The sequence below is a fragment of the Geotrypetes seraphini genome, chromosome 2 (genome assembly GCF_902459505.1).
Source record: "Geotrypetes seraphini chromosome 2, aGeoSer1.1, whole genome shotgun sequence".
Classification (NCBI taxonomy): domain Eukaryota; kingdom Metazoa; phylum Chordata; class Amphibia; order Gymnophiona; family Dermophiidae; genus Geotrypetes; species Geotrypetes seraphini.
Genome location: NC_047085.1, coordinates 362,871,238 through 362,887,452, shown reverse-complemented (window position 1 = coordinate 362,887,452; position 16,215 = coordinate 362,871,238). Strand labels below are relative to the sequence as shown.

At 41.9% G+C, this 16,215-nt stretch overlaps 1 protein-coding gene across 6 annotated transcripts in view; it reads right to left on the bottom strand.

The window, feature by feature from the left end:
* The window catches only part of GOLGA4 (golgin A4), a 318,629-nt gene extending 304,695 nt beyond the window's left edge, over window positions 1–13,934 (bottom strand). For 3 of the 6 annotated variants that reach the window (XM_033930553.1, XM_033930556.1, XM_033930554.1), the window contains exon 1: window positions 13,717–13,932. In XM_033930553.1, the coding sequence (XP_033786444.1) occupies window positions 13,717–13,767 (51 nt within the window). In that variant the 5' untranslated portion in view covers window positions 13,768–13,932. Of the gene's footprint in view, window positions 1–13,716 lie in introns of all 6 variants that reach the window. The other 3 variants (XM_033930559.1, XM_033930558.1, XM_033930557.1) reach the window with 2 other exon arrangements.
* Between the last annotated feature and the right edge of the window lie 2,281 nt (window positions 13,935–16,215).

The following is a 16,215-nucleotide window of genomic DNA, read 5'->3' as shown; positions in this document are numbered from 1 at the left end:
GCCGTTTTTGAATTACTGTGAGAATGGCAGCTTTTTACATTTTTTCCATTGACATGAATGGGTGAAATCTGATTTTCTGTTTGTAGCTCTGCCCACGTGTGCAGGTGGGCCGCGAGACCCCCAGAACATATCACCCCAGGTAGTGAGGGATCTGCATACCAAGTTTCGTTCAAATCGGTCAAGCCGTTTTTGAATTACTGTGAGAATGGCAGCTTTTTACATTTTTTCCATTGACATGAATGGGTGAAATCTGATTTTCTGTTTGTAGCTCCGCCCACGTGTGCAGGTGGGCCACGAGACCCCCAGAACATATTATCCCAGGTAGTGAGGGATCAGCATACCAAGTTTCGTTCAAATCGGTCAAGCCGTTTTTGCGTGATCGCGGCACATACACACACACACACACATACATACACACATACATACCTCCGATTTTATATATATATAGAAGAAGAAGATTAAAATGTGCCGTGAAAAACATTTGCTCCGTTTAGTGTGCCAGAGCTAAAAAAGTTTGAGACACACTGTCATTGCTAAAACCCCACAAAAAGATGCCCACAGAGCGCAGAATAGTTGCAATCTATCCCCAAGTCTTCGCCTGCTTATCCAGTACATGTCTGTGCTCTTCCAGATGGCTCCCATGCGAGTCAAGCCACTGTCAAAGTGATGCAAACTGCTCACTAACCAGCTGCAACAGCTCAAATCACCTCCTTGCAGCACTTTGTAAATCCTCCAGTAAGCTCCAGCCACTGTAATAAGCCTGTGACCTTCATGAAGGGTGAATTGGGTAGGAGGGGGAAAGCTCAGGGAGCTCGAGTAGCATGCAGCCATCTTGAAAAGCAGCTCCATCAGAAGCCCTGGTCATTAGTTTCATGGAATTTCCTCTTGTTTTTTGTTACCTGAAAGGTTAATCAACCATTTTCTATTTAACAATTCCAATAGCTCAAACTTATATTATATCCTCTCTGGGATGTCTTTTCTCCAAACTGCACTTTTACCTTTATGGACATGAGGTTTAAGGATAAATGTTGGCAGAACAGACTGGTTAAGATGGAAATCTGACACTACCTTAGAAAAAACTTACGAGTGCACAAAAACCTCCTAATGTTAAAGAATTTAATTTAAGGTACTAGATTCATTTTTGACTATAAGTATTCCAACTAGGAGCCTAAGGTTCTTCTCAACAAGGCCTACATTAGGCTGCATGAAAAAAACCAAAGGAAACTTGAAAACAATTTTTAAAAAAACCTAGCTAATACACTAATGGGAAATTTATCACACAACCAATGAAAACTTACAAAATGCAACTCTGTTCAAGAAAAAAATGTCATCTTGAGGCAAGCTATGGTATGTCCAAGTAGCTCTGTGTAAATACAAAGACTGAACTGGTTTCATCTGACAGCACCATGCAGAAATTGGCATGTACTCGTATGTGCAGTGACACTACCCAAAAAAAATCACTCTTTCTTTTTCTAATTCTATCAGCTCTTCATTCGTAAGTTCCCCTGATTCCCGGTCTAGCGACTCCTCAACATCTTCTATTTCACATTCCAATGAAAGGTCTTTTGACAGTTTCACTATTTCTTCACGAATCTCATCAAGTTCTTGTTCACTGTTAAATCCAGCAAAGGTATTCACATAGCGCTTAACATACTTCTTCCATACACCTTTCCGTCACCGAGTCCCAAGCAGTAGCAAGAATTTTTATACACTTAAGAATGTTATACTGTTTCCAATAGTCCTGTAGTGATAGTTCAGGGTCGGCATCTATAGCAGCTATGGCTTGGGCGAAAGTGGTTCTGAGATAGTTTGCCTTCAAAGTAGCAATCGCCCCTTGGTCCATCGGTTGAATAAGTGGTGTAGTGTTCGGGGGCAAAAATAACACTTTCACATTGGGATAGAGATCAGCTAAGTGATGTGGATGTCCAGGCACATTATCAAGCAACAGTAAAATTTTGAAGGGGATTCCTCTCTCCAAACAGTACTCACGCACTTGAGGAATACAACAATTACTGTACCAATCCTCAAATAAAGCTTGGTTCATCCAGGCATTACGGCTTGATCTATAATAAACTGGCAAAGTGTGCTTGTTCACATTCTTAAAGGCACATGGGTTTTCAGAATGGTAAATGAATAAGGGCTTCAGCTTGAACCCATTGATATTCCCTCCAAACAGTAGAGTGAGTCTATCCTTGTGTGCTTTAAATCCTAGCAAGCTTTTGACTTCTTTGTGGATGTAAGTGCGTCCTGGCATCCGCTTCCAATATAACCCTGTTTCATCCACATTAAAAATTTGTTCTACTAGGTAACCCTCCACCTTGATTATTTCTTCTAAACTATCAACAAACTTTTAGCTCCTTCCTCATCCGCACTCGCTGCTTCTCCAGTCACACGAACATTATCCAACTGGAATCTATTTTTAAACCTCTTAAACCAACCAGTACTTGCCACAAATTCTTGACTGTAGTCTTCTCCAGCGCGTTCCTTAAAAGTCCCAAACAGACTTCTAGCCTTTGACTGTACTGTAAAGAGGCTTAAGGGCATCCGCTTTTGAATCTGATTTTCCATCCAAATGTTTAACAATTTCTCCATTTCGTGGATGGGCCCAGTATGTTGCTTCGGAATTACTGTTGACAGCAAAGGTGCAGAACCTTTCACAAATTCTATTTTTGTCCTTTAAAATAGTCGACACAGTAGAGCGTGATAACTTTATATCATATGCGATCGCATTCACTTTTTTTCCTCCTTCATACTGTTTTATTATCATCATTTTGGTGTCTAGATCTATGGCCTTTCTTTCCTCTTTGGAAGGCTGAGGAGTGGACAGAGACAATTTCCTCTTCGTAGTCATTTTCAGGGCATGAAATCGCCAAAACAACAAGGCATAAACTCACGTGGCAACACCCCTGCGTATGTTATCATGCTGCATAGAGAGACTTTGGAGAGTGTAAGTCGCATCTTAAGGTCGAACAGTCATAACTTGGATAGGTTGTAAGTTGATGACTACCTGTATATGAAAGCTGGCATGCGTGTGGGGTTTAAGTCAAAGACGTTCAGCAGATTGAGCACAGGAGCACAGTTAGTAAATGTTGAAGGTCAGCCAGGGCTGGGATTTGGTATGCCTTACAGGACGTGAAATGGAAGGAGCAAACATATCTAGAGCAGAGGTCAGAACGGTGTTACAGGAGAAGACAGCTTCATTGACAGACTTGTGTGGCCATAGTAGTTGAGGGGAGGGATGAGACAGTGGAGAGGGTGCCAGGGTCAATAGTGTGAAGTTTCTTAAATGTATTGGTAGAGACTGCTACTCGGAGAAGTAGAGGAGCGAATAGATAAATGGACTTCATAGGAGCAAGAGCAGTAAGATTGAGATAGTAGAAGGGGTTGTTATCTACAAAATGGTGAGAGTAAGAGCCCAACACCACCTCCATGATCAAAGGTAGCCTCCATGATACAGGGCAGCAGCTAAAACAGAGTCTTCAGGGCAGATCCAGGTCTCAGTTAGTGCCAGCAGGTGGAGAGTTTGGGAGATAAAGAGGTCATGGATGAAAGCAAACTTGTTGGAGACAGAGCAGACATTCCACAGGGCACCTGCATGAGTAGGGTGAGGGTTAATTGAACAGACTGGGATTGGGATTGATGTCCCCAGCAGAGAGCAAGAGAAGGAGTAAGAGAATATGGATGAGTGTGGGAGAGGCATGGGGGGGCAATACTGCAGTTGAGATGTACACAGGATGGCTGAATGAGAGGGAAAAAGTACTGAAGCTTTAGAGCTGAGAAGGTGGAGGACCAGAAAGGAGGATGAGGTAGTGAATTCAAAAAGTGAGTGATGGGGGGGGTTCAGTGGTTTGGGGTGAAGAGAGAGACTGGGAAAAATCAGTATTAGGAAGAGGAGGTGTTAACAGGAGTAATGGGGGCGTGAGGGGAAGGAGTGGGTCAGGCACTTCCTTAGTGGAGAATGAGATTTATCCTGGATATATAAGAGGTTCTTAGGCCTAGATTGGTGAGATTTGTCAGACTTGTGGGGCTTGTGAGATAGTGACGGCATGTTCAAAACTGCCTTGGTACTAGTGTCAAAGGATGAGGGTGAGAAGTGGCTTAGTAAAGTAGACTTACCAGTGAGAGTTTGTGCACGAGAGGCATAGTTATGTGAGCACCAAGGATAAGATGGTAGGGTTAAGAACAGGTAAAAACAGATCTGCTTGCCCCACAAGCACTTTTTTAAATGGAGAAATAAGGGCTTCCAGGAGGGCTCACTTTAATTAATGAATTGCTGGTAACAAGTTTGTGTTGAAGCAAATTTCTAGAAGACAGGGCAGTTTGTAGAGATAGTGGATATGCAATTGTATGATTAACAGAAGTAGAGAAGCAAGACTGCATTTACAGTTTACAAAGAAACATGTGATAGATTTTCATATACATTTTGCAGATTACAGAAAGCATATTTACCATGACAAAGAGGGATGGGTACATTGATTTAGAGAGCTAGCTAAGAATATCCACAAGAAAGCACATCTTGACTCTTAATGTCAGTTCAGCCATTAGTGGTTGCGGAGCCTTTCCTATAGCTCATGTCAGCGTTTCCAGCCTATGATGAGTATACTGAAGCACAGTGTTCAGCATCATAAGACCAGACCTGCATATTACACATATCAGTTATCTGACTCTTCTGGAGATTAATTCAGTATGTCACTAATGAGAGTAGTGACTGAAATAGAATTGAGTTCTATGAGATTACTGTGGTGCTGCCTGATTCAGGAAAAAAAAATTTCAATTCGATTCGATTCAGCCTAATGAATCGATTTTTCGATTCAATTTGATTTTCCTGCCCAATTGGGTGGTTTTTTTTAAACATCCTGGTGGGTTTATTTTATAGCCTCTTCACCCTCTTTGCCCTCTCCTACCCACACTGGTCCTGTGGTGTAAACAAAATAAACAAACAAAAAATACTTTTCCTCTCTCTATTCCTAGCTCACATTTGCGGTCCAACACCAGCTCTGGAAGGATACACATTTCAAATCTGACATATTGTAATCACAAAACAGAAAATAAAATTATTTTTCCTACCTTTTGTTGTCTGGTCATTTTTCAAATCTTGTTGGTCCCTTGTTGGTCTGGTTGTCTTCTGATCAGGCTCTCCTTTCTTCTTTCTCCGTGCTAACCATCCATCTTCCATCTCTGTCCTCCCCTTCTGTTTCCCTTTCCTCCCAAGGAGGTCTGGCATCTTTCCTTTTTTTCATTTCTATCCCCCTGCAGCTACAGCGATGGACCCCACCATCCACAGATCCACCATCTCTCCTTTTCTCATCTACCCTTTCATCCAGCATCTCTCTTCTGTGTCCCTGTTCCTATGCTCCCTCCATGCCCAGCATCTTATCTCTCCCCATATCCAGCTTCTTCTCTCTCTCTTCCTTACCTCCTGTATCCCCTTCCCCAGGTACAGGCTTTCTCCTGCCATCCTGCACCTTGCCCACCTACTTTGGAGCAGTATCTGTCCCTGTTGTACCCTTCCCCTTGTGGTCTTGCATTTCTCTCCCCCTCTCCCTCTCTCCATTAGTCCAGCACCACTCCTCTGCTTTCCTCACCCTCTTTTTGGTCTCTCTCTTCCCTTCATTTCACCCCAGGTCCGGCATCTCCCGTCCCCTCTCTTACTCCTTCCTCTGCACAGGCCTGCCTCCCCACCACCAAAGGAACTCTTCTTCCTCCTCCCTCTGCACAGGCCTATCTCCCTGCCCTGAAGGCCTACTCCCCGCCACGAAGACCTGTTCTCCCCACGAAGGCACTTTCTCTCTTCCTCCCCGCGCGAAGGCCTGCTCCCTCCCCCCGCCGCGAAGGAACATTTTCTCCTCCTCCCCACCGTGAACATAATGTTGCCTCCGCTGAGGCAGACCAGAGGTCCATCTCGCCCAGCGGTCCGCTCCCGCGGCAGCCCATCAGGCCCATTGCCTGAGCAGTGGTCCCTGACTATTTCTATAACCTACCTCTACTCCTATCCCTATAACCCACGTCTATTCTTATCTGTACCCCTCAATCCCTTTGTCCTCTAGGAACCTATCCAAACCTTCTTTGAAGCCCTGTAATGTTCTCTCTGCCGCGATCCTGCCCCTGACGTCAGAGCAGGGGCAGGACATAGCAGAAAGAACGTGCCGCTGAGGACCATGGGCTGCTGCAGGGATCGCTATAACACCAGCAAGCCTGCAAGCTGCCCTATTAGCATAAAGGAGGTAAGAGCGGGGAAGCTGGGGGAGGCAAGAGCGGGCAAGCTGGAGGAGGTCTTTTTGATCGACCCTCCCCCCTCAAGCAGGAGCAGCAGCAGATGGCCAGCAAGAGGCAGCGCTGCAGCTCCTGCTTTAAGAGGGCATGGGGGAAGAGTCGGCCATTGAATAAGGAGGCCGATTTTTTTTTTTTAATTGAATCGATTCACCTGATTCGAATTGGTGAATCGATTCGAATCGTGAAACGGGCAGCACTAGATCACTGCTTACACTATGAGTCACACATTAGGTTGGCTAGCTTGAACAGCTGTTCTTCCTGGAATGGGATGATTTATCGGCTGCGATGAATCATACTCTCTCCAAGATGGCCATGATGAACTGCAATGAATCATGTCTCTCCTTCTTCCCCCACCCCACCAGTGATGAGTCGTCCTAGAGCCATGGAGGGGGTAAGAAATCTAGGAGTATGTAAGCCTAGGGCTAGTAAACTCAAACCTACACATGACAATACAGATCAAGTGCACTGAAAAAAAATTGCATATGGCACACTCTACTGGGTCAGAGGACTTAAACCCTACCTCATCCACCAAGCAATATCCATCATAATAACAACCCTGGTACTCTCAATCTTTGACTACTGTAACACGATCCTGCTAGACATTCCAAAGTACATGATTAAGCAGATTCAAATTCAGCAGCGAGATTTCTGCTGGAAAAATCAAGGCTGACGAGTGCCACCCTGCTACTGAAAGAACTACACTGACTCCCGATCGAAAGCAGGATGAAGGTCAAGTTGTCTGTTTTCAAGTACCCCAGCCATTAACCAGTCCCTCTCTCTTGCTCTCATCTACCTGAAGCCTTCACCCAGTCCACTTGCTTTTTCTTATGTACTCTCCAGCCTTTACCAATTCTCTCTCATATGTACCGGAGCCAGTTCGGAGGAGCCAGTTCCAGTTTCTCAGTTTTATTTTCTAGTTTTATTTTAGTTTGTTTTATTTTCTGTCTGGAGCTTTTTGGCTTGCGAGCTACTTTTAAAATGACCAAGTCAAAATGATCTACCAACAATAAAATTTTTAAAAACACAAAGCACACTGTACGCAGAGAAAATGTTAATTATCATTTGTATTTGGGGGGTTTTCAGAGATCAAGGCAGATGACTCTAAAATATACAATGTCACCTCAGTAACAAAATACAAAAATAGACAAATATACCCTCTCCCCTTTTACTAAACCGCAATAGTGGTTTTTAGCGCAGGGAGCTGTGCTGAATGCTCTCACAGCTCCCAACACTCATAGAAACATAGAAGATGACGGCAGAAAAGGGCTACAGCCCATCAAGTCTGCCCACTCTGCTTACCCACCCCCTGTCTATGCCCTAATGACCCAATTTCCTTATCTTGACCCTCGTAGGGATCCCACATAGGTATCCCATTTATTCTTAAAGTCTGGCACGCTGTCTGCCTCGATCACCTGTGCTAAAAACCACTACTATCGCGGTTTAGTAAAAGGGGGCCATAGTGCAAAATATATACAGCAGATATAAATTCTCAAAACGGCCTCGTTTATGAAGCCATTTAGTGCGGGCCACTGCGGTAACGGCCCCCGAAGCCCATAGAGATTTAAAGGGCTTCAGGGCTGTTGCTGCGCAGCTTTGTAAAACAGGCCCTAAATTGAAAATAAAATCATTTTTCCTATCTTTTTGTCTGGTGATTTCATGAGTCTCTAGTTGCACTTCCTTCTTCTGTAAATCCAATATTTCTTTCTGCCCCTCTTTCTTTCTCTCTCCCCCGCCCCCCTCTTTATTTCTGTCTTTCTTTCTTCCCCTACCGGCCTGTCTTTCTCTCTCCCCCTGCCCCCCCTAAGCCATCGCGCTGATTTCTCCACTTCCCTGTTTCTTTCTCTCTCCCTGCCCACCCCCCCAAGCCACCACGCCGATTTCTTCCTGCCTCCCAGAGCCAGGCCAGGCGCATACAAGCGCCGGACCCAGAAGCCTTCACCTCTGACGTCAATTCTGACGTCGGAGATGAAGTTCCAGGCCAGCCAGGCAGCAATTGGCTGGCCCAGAACTTCCTCTCTAACATCAAAACTGATGTCGGAGGTGAAGGCTTATGGGTCTGGCGCTTGTACACACCAGGCCTGGCTCGGGGAGGCAGGAAGAACAAATCTCAAAGGCAACGCAATCGACTCGCATTGCCTTTGCGATCTACTGGTTGATAGCAAATCGACCATTTGGACACCCATGATTTAAGATTAGGTATTTATGTTTTTAACTGTACTATATTTGAGTATCAGTTAGATGGCTTTCCACGCTTTTTTGTGATTTCACTTATGTTTTAGTTGGAGTTTGGTGTTCTATTGCTATTCATGATACCTATTGGTTTTAACTTTTCATGTATGTACAATATTTATTTGTGTTATTTCTATGATCATAGTTTCATTGCCCTATGTTCTCTTTTGACTATTCAATCAACGATGACTCAGGATAGAACAGTCTGCACTTTGTTTTATAACTACTTTTCTTATGATATAATATACATACTCAAAGGGGTCCTTTTATCAAGCCGCGCTAGCGGGGTTAGCACATCGGACATTTCATCATGCGCTAACCCCCGCGGCCGGCTAAAAAACTAACGCCTGCTCAATGCAGGCATTAGCGGCTAGCACGGCAGGCGGTATTACGCGCGTTAAACCCCCACCACAGCTTGATAAAAGGACCCCAAAGTATTGGCTTATTGTTCAGTCTCTCTCATATTTTGCAGATAAGAGTATAATGGTAGCCTTCAATTTTATTTATTATTTAAAAATGTATATACCGCATAATAACTATGCGATTTACAAAATTACATGCATACATATTTAAGAAATGCTAAACATTTTTCAACAAGACAAACACAAGAAGACATTATTTATTTGTTATTTATATACTGCCTATCAATGGAGGTTTATTTTCTGGTACTCAAGCATTTTTCCCTATCTGTCCTAGTGGGCTCACAATCTAACGTACCTGCGGCAATAGAGGATTAATGATATACGATATAAGAACTTAAAAGATAAGCTTTCACCATCAGCGCTCCCTATGCCACAGAGGACAGACACTGTTTTGGGACATTTTCTATGTTAATCTCAAAGCAAAGATTTTTTGTACATCCAGTTTTCGGTGATTACATTACATTAAGGCATTACTCTAATAATCAAATGAGTTGTTTGGCTTACAGGGACAAATAGCAGCATACTGTATATGTATTGGGGAAAACCATGAGAGCTTTCAATAAACTGCTATTGCAATTAAAAGTGATATAATAAATCCAAATTAAATAAAAATCACTGAATACAGAAGTGCTGTGAAAACAAATGCACTGGAAAAACTACTTGTGGAACATATATTGGCCAAGCGACATAATTTCGATGACTTGTGAGATCATTGTATTAAATAAAATAAAACCACATTAAAGATTTGGAGATACTGATGGACTTTTACTACAGGAAAAACAAAGGTTCTTTGTTAAATATGATACTGTGGTACCAAATGGTTTGAACCAAGAATCAGATTTTTCTGTATTTCTGGAATCACCAAACAGGATACCATTTCTATATAATGACCACAAAACAACAAAAAAAATTGTGGAACACAAGATCAGATGTACTACTTTGTAATTTAATATGCATCCAAATAACTTAAAAACAATAATAAAAAAACCCAATCCATAAAGGGTGTAGGTATATAATCACAAGTGACTCACAAGATAGAAACCAAATAATGTATACAATAAAAATGACCCAAAACAGGCTGTGTTTCGGCAAAATAAAAATGCCTTCCTCAAGCGTCTTATAGGGTCCTTGGCTGGCTTAAATATAAAAACATAAAAGTCACAAAAAATACAAGTAGTTAAGAGGCTACAAACAAGCAGTACAGCTCGCAAGACTAAACATTATATTTATATTTTATGTGTTATTGTGACTGATTTTGAACTGGTTTTGCTATATTTATTGATGTTTTGTAACTTTTTAAGCATATGGCTATTATATTTTTATTTTTTCACCATAATATATTTATAGTTATTCTTGAATTAATAAATTCACTAATTGTTTGGCTACCTCCAATACTCATAAGTGACCAGCTTTTAGCCTTTTAGAGCAAGTTCAGGATTTACAGTTTGTCTTTGAGAGGTGTTCTACTGAATACAGCACTTCCACATTCCAACAACATCATTTTTGTCATTGAAATGCATTCAAGATATCCGCTGGAATGCATATATTTTTTTAGACAGTTTTAGTGCAGTAGGATGAGAACCTGGGGAACTAGGTTCTAAGCTCAGTACAGCTCCTTGTAACTCTGGGCAAGTCACTTAACCCTTCACTGTCCCTTTAAGGGCAGAGAAAGCACTAGCGGTTTTAGCACATGCACCGGATTAGCGCATGCTAGCCGAAAATCTACCGCCTGCTCAAAAAGGAGGCAGTAGCGGCTAGCGGGGGGTGACAATTTAGCGCGTTTTATGGCCCTAGCGCACCTTTGTAAAAGGATCCCTTAGTGTTTTTTCAGCTATTTTTAAGCGTTTTTTTGTTGAAATATAGCAATTCCATGTCAGTAGACTTAGCTGTATTGAGGTTTAAATTGATGTTTTCTACATTCCATAGTGATTTTAGAACTATAGAAGCATTTTTGTAGTGAAGATCATACTATCCTCTAAGATATTACTGATCTTGGTGACCTAATTATAACATTTTAATCTGGGGGGGGGGGGGGTTGTTTTGTTTTTACTGTGACCCTTGATCTCTGCTTGAGGCATATAAGTTAGTACTACTCTACAGCATGGTAGATTCCTAATTTCCCCTTGTGAAGTGGAAGTGTTGCTGCTCTGAAACAACAGTGATGTTATTGTGAGTACTTTTTTATTTAGAAGCTGCTAATGTGTGTATGTGTTTTAATATATGTTATACCACTAATAACAAAAAATATTGTTGGTGTTCTAGGCTGGTTTGCATATGCTTTTAGTATTAAGGGAAGTGCTTTTTAATTCCCCTTAGAGGTGTGTGCTCTCTTTGCTGCTATGTCTTTCTGCTATTACAAACCTATTTAGGAACAATTTACAATTCTGATATTGTTTGTACTATCATCATCTATGCACAAGTTATATTCTTATGAATGTGATTTTCTGCATGTAATACAGTAAAAATTTGGTCATTTTTTTATTGATTGCATTATTATATAATTTATCTTTTATGCTTCTTGTTTATTTGCAGATTTCATTAACACTTCTGATATAATTTGTTTTTAAGATTTATGTCAATTTGTATAGTTACAGTATTTAAATTATTCATATATGTTTATGATTTTAATTGATTTATAAGCCTGAATTAACAGCTCTACCCCGACACAGACTTTTTAGGCAAAATGTGGCCAAGTGGACTGTTTGATTCAATAAATTTTCTACTTCTGTATTTGTTGGTCTGCTTCGTGGTGTTTGCTGCTTTGCTTGCTTGCAGATCATTGCCTCTGTGTGTGTGTTGGTATCACTTTCCAAATAGCTCTTTAACCATGTAAATTTACATGCTTTTTGAAATTCCACTAATTGGGGTGGTTTTTTTGGGAGGGGGTGGGGAGTCTCTTCATTACCTCCTCTGGGAGGACATTCCTAAACATCTATCACTCTTTCTATGAAAAAATATTTTACAACAATGTCTCTGAATCTTCCACTTTAGAGCATCATAACTCCAATGAAATAGCCAAAACTAACTACATCTTCTTATCTTTAGAAAACCATTAGGAGCAGCATAATGGTTAGTGCAGTAGGATGAGAACCTGGGGAACTAGGTTCTAATCTCAGTACAGCTCCTTGTAACTCTGGGCAAGTCACTTAACCCTTCACTGTCCCTTTAAGGGCAGAGAAAGTACCTGCATCTAATAAAAATGTAAACCATTAAATATGGGACAAATTCCACCGTACAAGTACCTTTCTCCTGGTAGCAATAAACCTCTGTACAAACGTTTGTTATCTAAATTGATTCCCAGTTTCAGCTGACCAATCAAATCATGGAATGAACAAGTGCTGTCTAACCGCTATCTCCATTAGCAGTAACTGAGGCAATCAATTACAACTATGCATCTAAATCTAACATATCAACCACATGAAGATAAACTGTTCTCTAGGTGTTCATCAAAGTACAAAACCAAATCACTACATATAAAAAGATGACATGGAAAGAAGATGATGCTTGGCCACTAAAATCCAATAATATGCAGAGTTCTTCAAATAAAGCTACTGTTCTCTATTTATTAGAAACATATAAAGGGCATGCCTAGCAATTTTATAACAGAGCGCAATGTTACATTAACTCCAAGGGAGTGAAATAATTATCTTTCTCTTACATTATGTGCAAGATGCACAGCTGACTGTATCTGTACCACTTTACCAAATTCACCTGCATGCACCTATACAGAAACATGTATATGCCTCTTACTAGCAATAGAGCATGTAAGCAAGTCAGAAACTCTAGGGCATCTTAACCTTTCAGGGATCTCTTATCTGAAAAAAAACAAAAAACCAACTAGGTCTACCTAGAAGAGTGGTCTCAAACTCGCAGCCCACCAGGTACTATTTTGAAGCCCTGTAACCTCACACAAGCATTTTCCTGCATCTGTACCTGATTATGAAGTGGAGTGGAGAGGACAATCACGTACTGACGCAGGAAAGTGCTTGCGTGAGGTTACAGCAGTGAGGCGGGCAACATTCCAGAATGTAAGGTAACCACTGCAGGCAGTGCAGCTTGTGCGTGTGTACGTAATCTCATGCTGGAAGTGAGAGCTGAAGGCGGTTGCGGACACAACCACTGGACACTTAAAGCAGAAGTTTTCCATAAACAATCATTCTTTATAATACCGAGGGCCTCAAAATAGTACCTGATCTCTTGCAGTTGATACTTTGATAGTTTTTCACTTTCTACATGTTGCACTGCTTTCAGCTATCAGAAGCAATTAAGGAAAGATTTATAAACTATAATGAGTTTTACCTCATGCAAAATTGTCATTTCTTTAATAAGACATTAACTATTTTTTTTCTGCGGCCCTCCAAGTACCTACAAATACAAAACGTGGCCCTGCAAAGGGTTTGAGACCCCTGACCTAGAACATCTATCTGGCGCTGATTTAGAACCATGACAAGATGACTCTAACACCAGAAAACAGCAAGGTACTATAACTACCGCAAGGTTAAGAAGGATGGCCACCTGGCTCCATATCCTAAGTATCCCCCCCTCAAAAAAAAAAAAAAAAAAAATCAACTACATATCCCTGCATACACTGGGACAAAATTAGGATAGGGCCGGCTTGATCCTAATTATAGCCTGGAGTTCCATGTCAACTCTAAGTACAGGCAGGGAAGCAGAAATAGCAACCCCTCCCTCAATACCTAAATCCAACGGGCTGTCAAAGCCGCTGGTACATCTTGTGGAGGGAAAGAGTGAGGAGAAAGATGTCAGAAGAATCCCATTGCCCTGCGATTACCTGTTGCTGCTGCTCTTGCTCTGAAATCTTCTGCTTTAGCTTCTTAAACATCTTGTTTTGCGTAAAAGTAGGGCGAGGAGGGGGGAATACTGCACCGGGTGCCTCTTGTCTTGCACGCTCACCACTGACGTTTCTCAGAGGAGCTCCACCGCAGCCGCTTCCGCCTACCCAGCAACCCCCGCAACACCGATAACCGGTCCCTCGCTCAGCACTCTGGCCACCGCGCATGCGTAAACAACGCCAACGTGGAAGATCGATACGGATCGTGAAGAGGCACAAACAGAACACACTGGCGATATGCTGGCCATCGTACTATTTTCAACTGTAGTTGCGCTCTCGGGTGAAGCCGCGTGCTGCTCTTTTAGGTGCAGTGTTCAACGGCTGTGGGTTCTATGCAGTCTTTTGTTATAGCCTCCAAGGGAGAAGTAAATGCGTTTATTTTAAGTCTATTCATAAAGGCAACATGGGCACCTATGTGGCTCAAAATAAACTCCCACAATCTAAAGCGCACAAGTTTACATCTATCTGTTCCCTAAATAGATAGATGGAAAGTGCACTCTCACGGTACACGTGTACTTACATAGCTGAAGGCATCCACACAAACCCAGCTCTGCTCCTCCCATATTCCACCTGCAGGAACACCTAATTACCGATCTTTAAACTTTGTGTGGTTGTACTTTTTATATGCATATGCAGTTGCATAATTTTATAAAAGCTTTTCACATATATAAAAAAGATTATAGATGAACATAATTTTATAAACTTACCCTTTAAATAGGAAAAACTTTAGGGCATCTGGCCCTGGAGAGGTACAGTGCACTAAACGAACAGGAAATGTCAGCTCCTGCACAATTACTACCGTACTACAGTACTACATGCTGCTAGATCCAACCATTAGGTGCAGGGAAACCATCATAGATAGCATTTATGGGTGCACTAGAAGAGGATATGGGTTGCAATGCAAGTATTGTTCAAAACATGCTTTGGGGATACACCAGATTACATTCCACAACGTTTTAGGTTCTCTTATAAATCAATTATGAATTTAAGGCATAACCGTACCTTCTGTTTTCCCGAAATTAAAAAGATAAAATACAGCAGAATTTTTAATTCAACCTGGGCTTACCAAGCAGCAAAACTATGGAAAACTTTGCCTATTATGATCTATAAACTATTTAACTTTAAGAGTTTAAAAAAAGAGCTAAAGACCTATTTGTTTGAAGAATTTGTACTTGATTCTGTAACCAGCGCTGATATTGGCAGCCACCTTAAAAGCGGCCGCCAATTTTGTGTCAATCACGCATCAGTGAGTTTCAGAATCATGCCTATGGGAAAGATAGGCGCCGGAAATGCAGGCCAGGTTTTTCTGGACGTACATTTCAGACCTACATTCCCGGCGCCTATCTTTGCTTGAATTGCACCTATGTCATTTTAGGCCACTTAATGCCACTTCAGGCACTGGCCATGCCTACTTTGCCATTCGACAGCCTAAAGAACCTACGTAGGTGATCGATGTGCATTTTATTTAGGCACCAGTACATGCTTCAGCATCGCTGTTTTTTTGCTCTTTCTAATACCATTCTTCAATTAACTTAGCGCCCCCCTCCCACGACTAGAAGGTTTAATGAGAAATTTGGGACATAAGTTCTTTGGTCACAGTGAATTTTCTAAAGCAGATTTTTCTCTGTGTTACTGAGAAAATAGAGGTTTCTGTCATTCTGCCTGAAGCAGCATCTCCTGTTTAGTAGAAATGTATTTTTCGGTCTATAAGATGCACCTACATGTAGTGGAGGAAAAACCAAGAAAAAAAAATTTGGTTCAGAATTTTTTTTCTTGGTTTTTCCTCCTCTACACATAGGTGCGTCTGGTGGTAGGCAGCCAGCAGCCCCCCGCAACTTTTTTTAAATGCCGGTGGTCCAGTGCGGTCTCACCAGGAGCTTTCCATGCTCCTGCTGGACGGCTGCCTCCTTTGTTGGTGCAAAGCGGTGAATATGGCAGGAGTGCAAGATTTTCGCATCTTGTCTGGTCCCATGCTGCTCTGTGAATGGCTGCCATCAGTTCTCATGCTCCTGCCTTATTCGCTGCTCTTCAGCAACTAAGGAGGCAGCCGTCCAGCAGGAGTGTGGAAAGCTCCTGGCGAGACCATGCTGGACCACCAGCATTTAAAATAGGTACCGGGGGCAGGGGGGAAGATGTTTAAAAAATTGTATTCACTCTATATAACACACCCACTTTTCCACCGACCAACCCATCCACGTCTTATGGAACGAAAAATACAGTATTTAAAAAATGTTATATCACTAATGGGAAGACTAGACTATTGCAACTCTGTACACAGGCTTAAGCAGCAAACAACTACATGGACTACAATTCATCCAAAACACTGCAATTAGACTGATATTCAGACTCAAGAAATATGACTCAATAATAGAGTACTACCATAAGCTGCACTAGCTACCTATGACCTCCCAGATCTCCTTCAAAATATCCTGCGTAAAA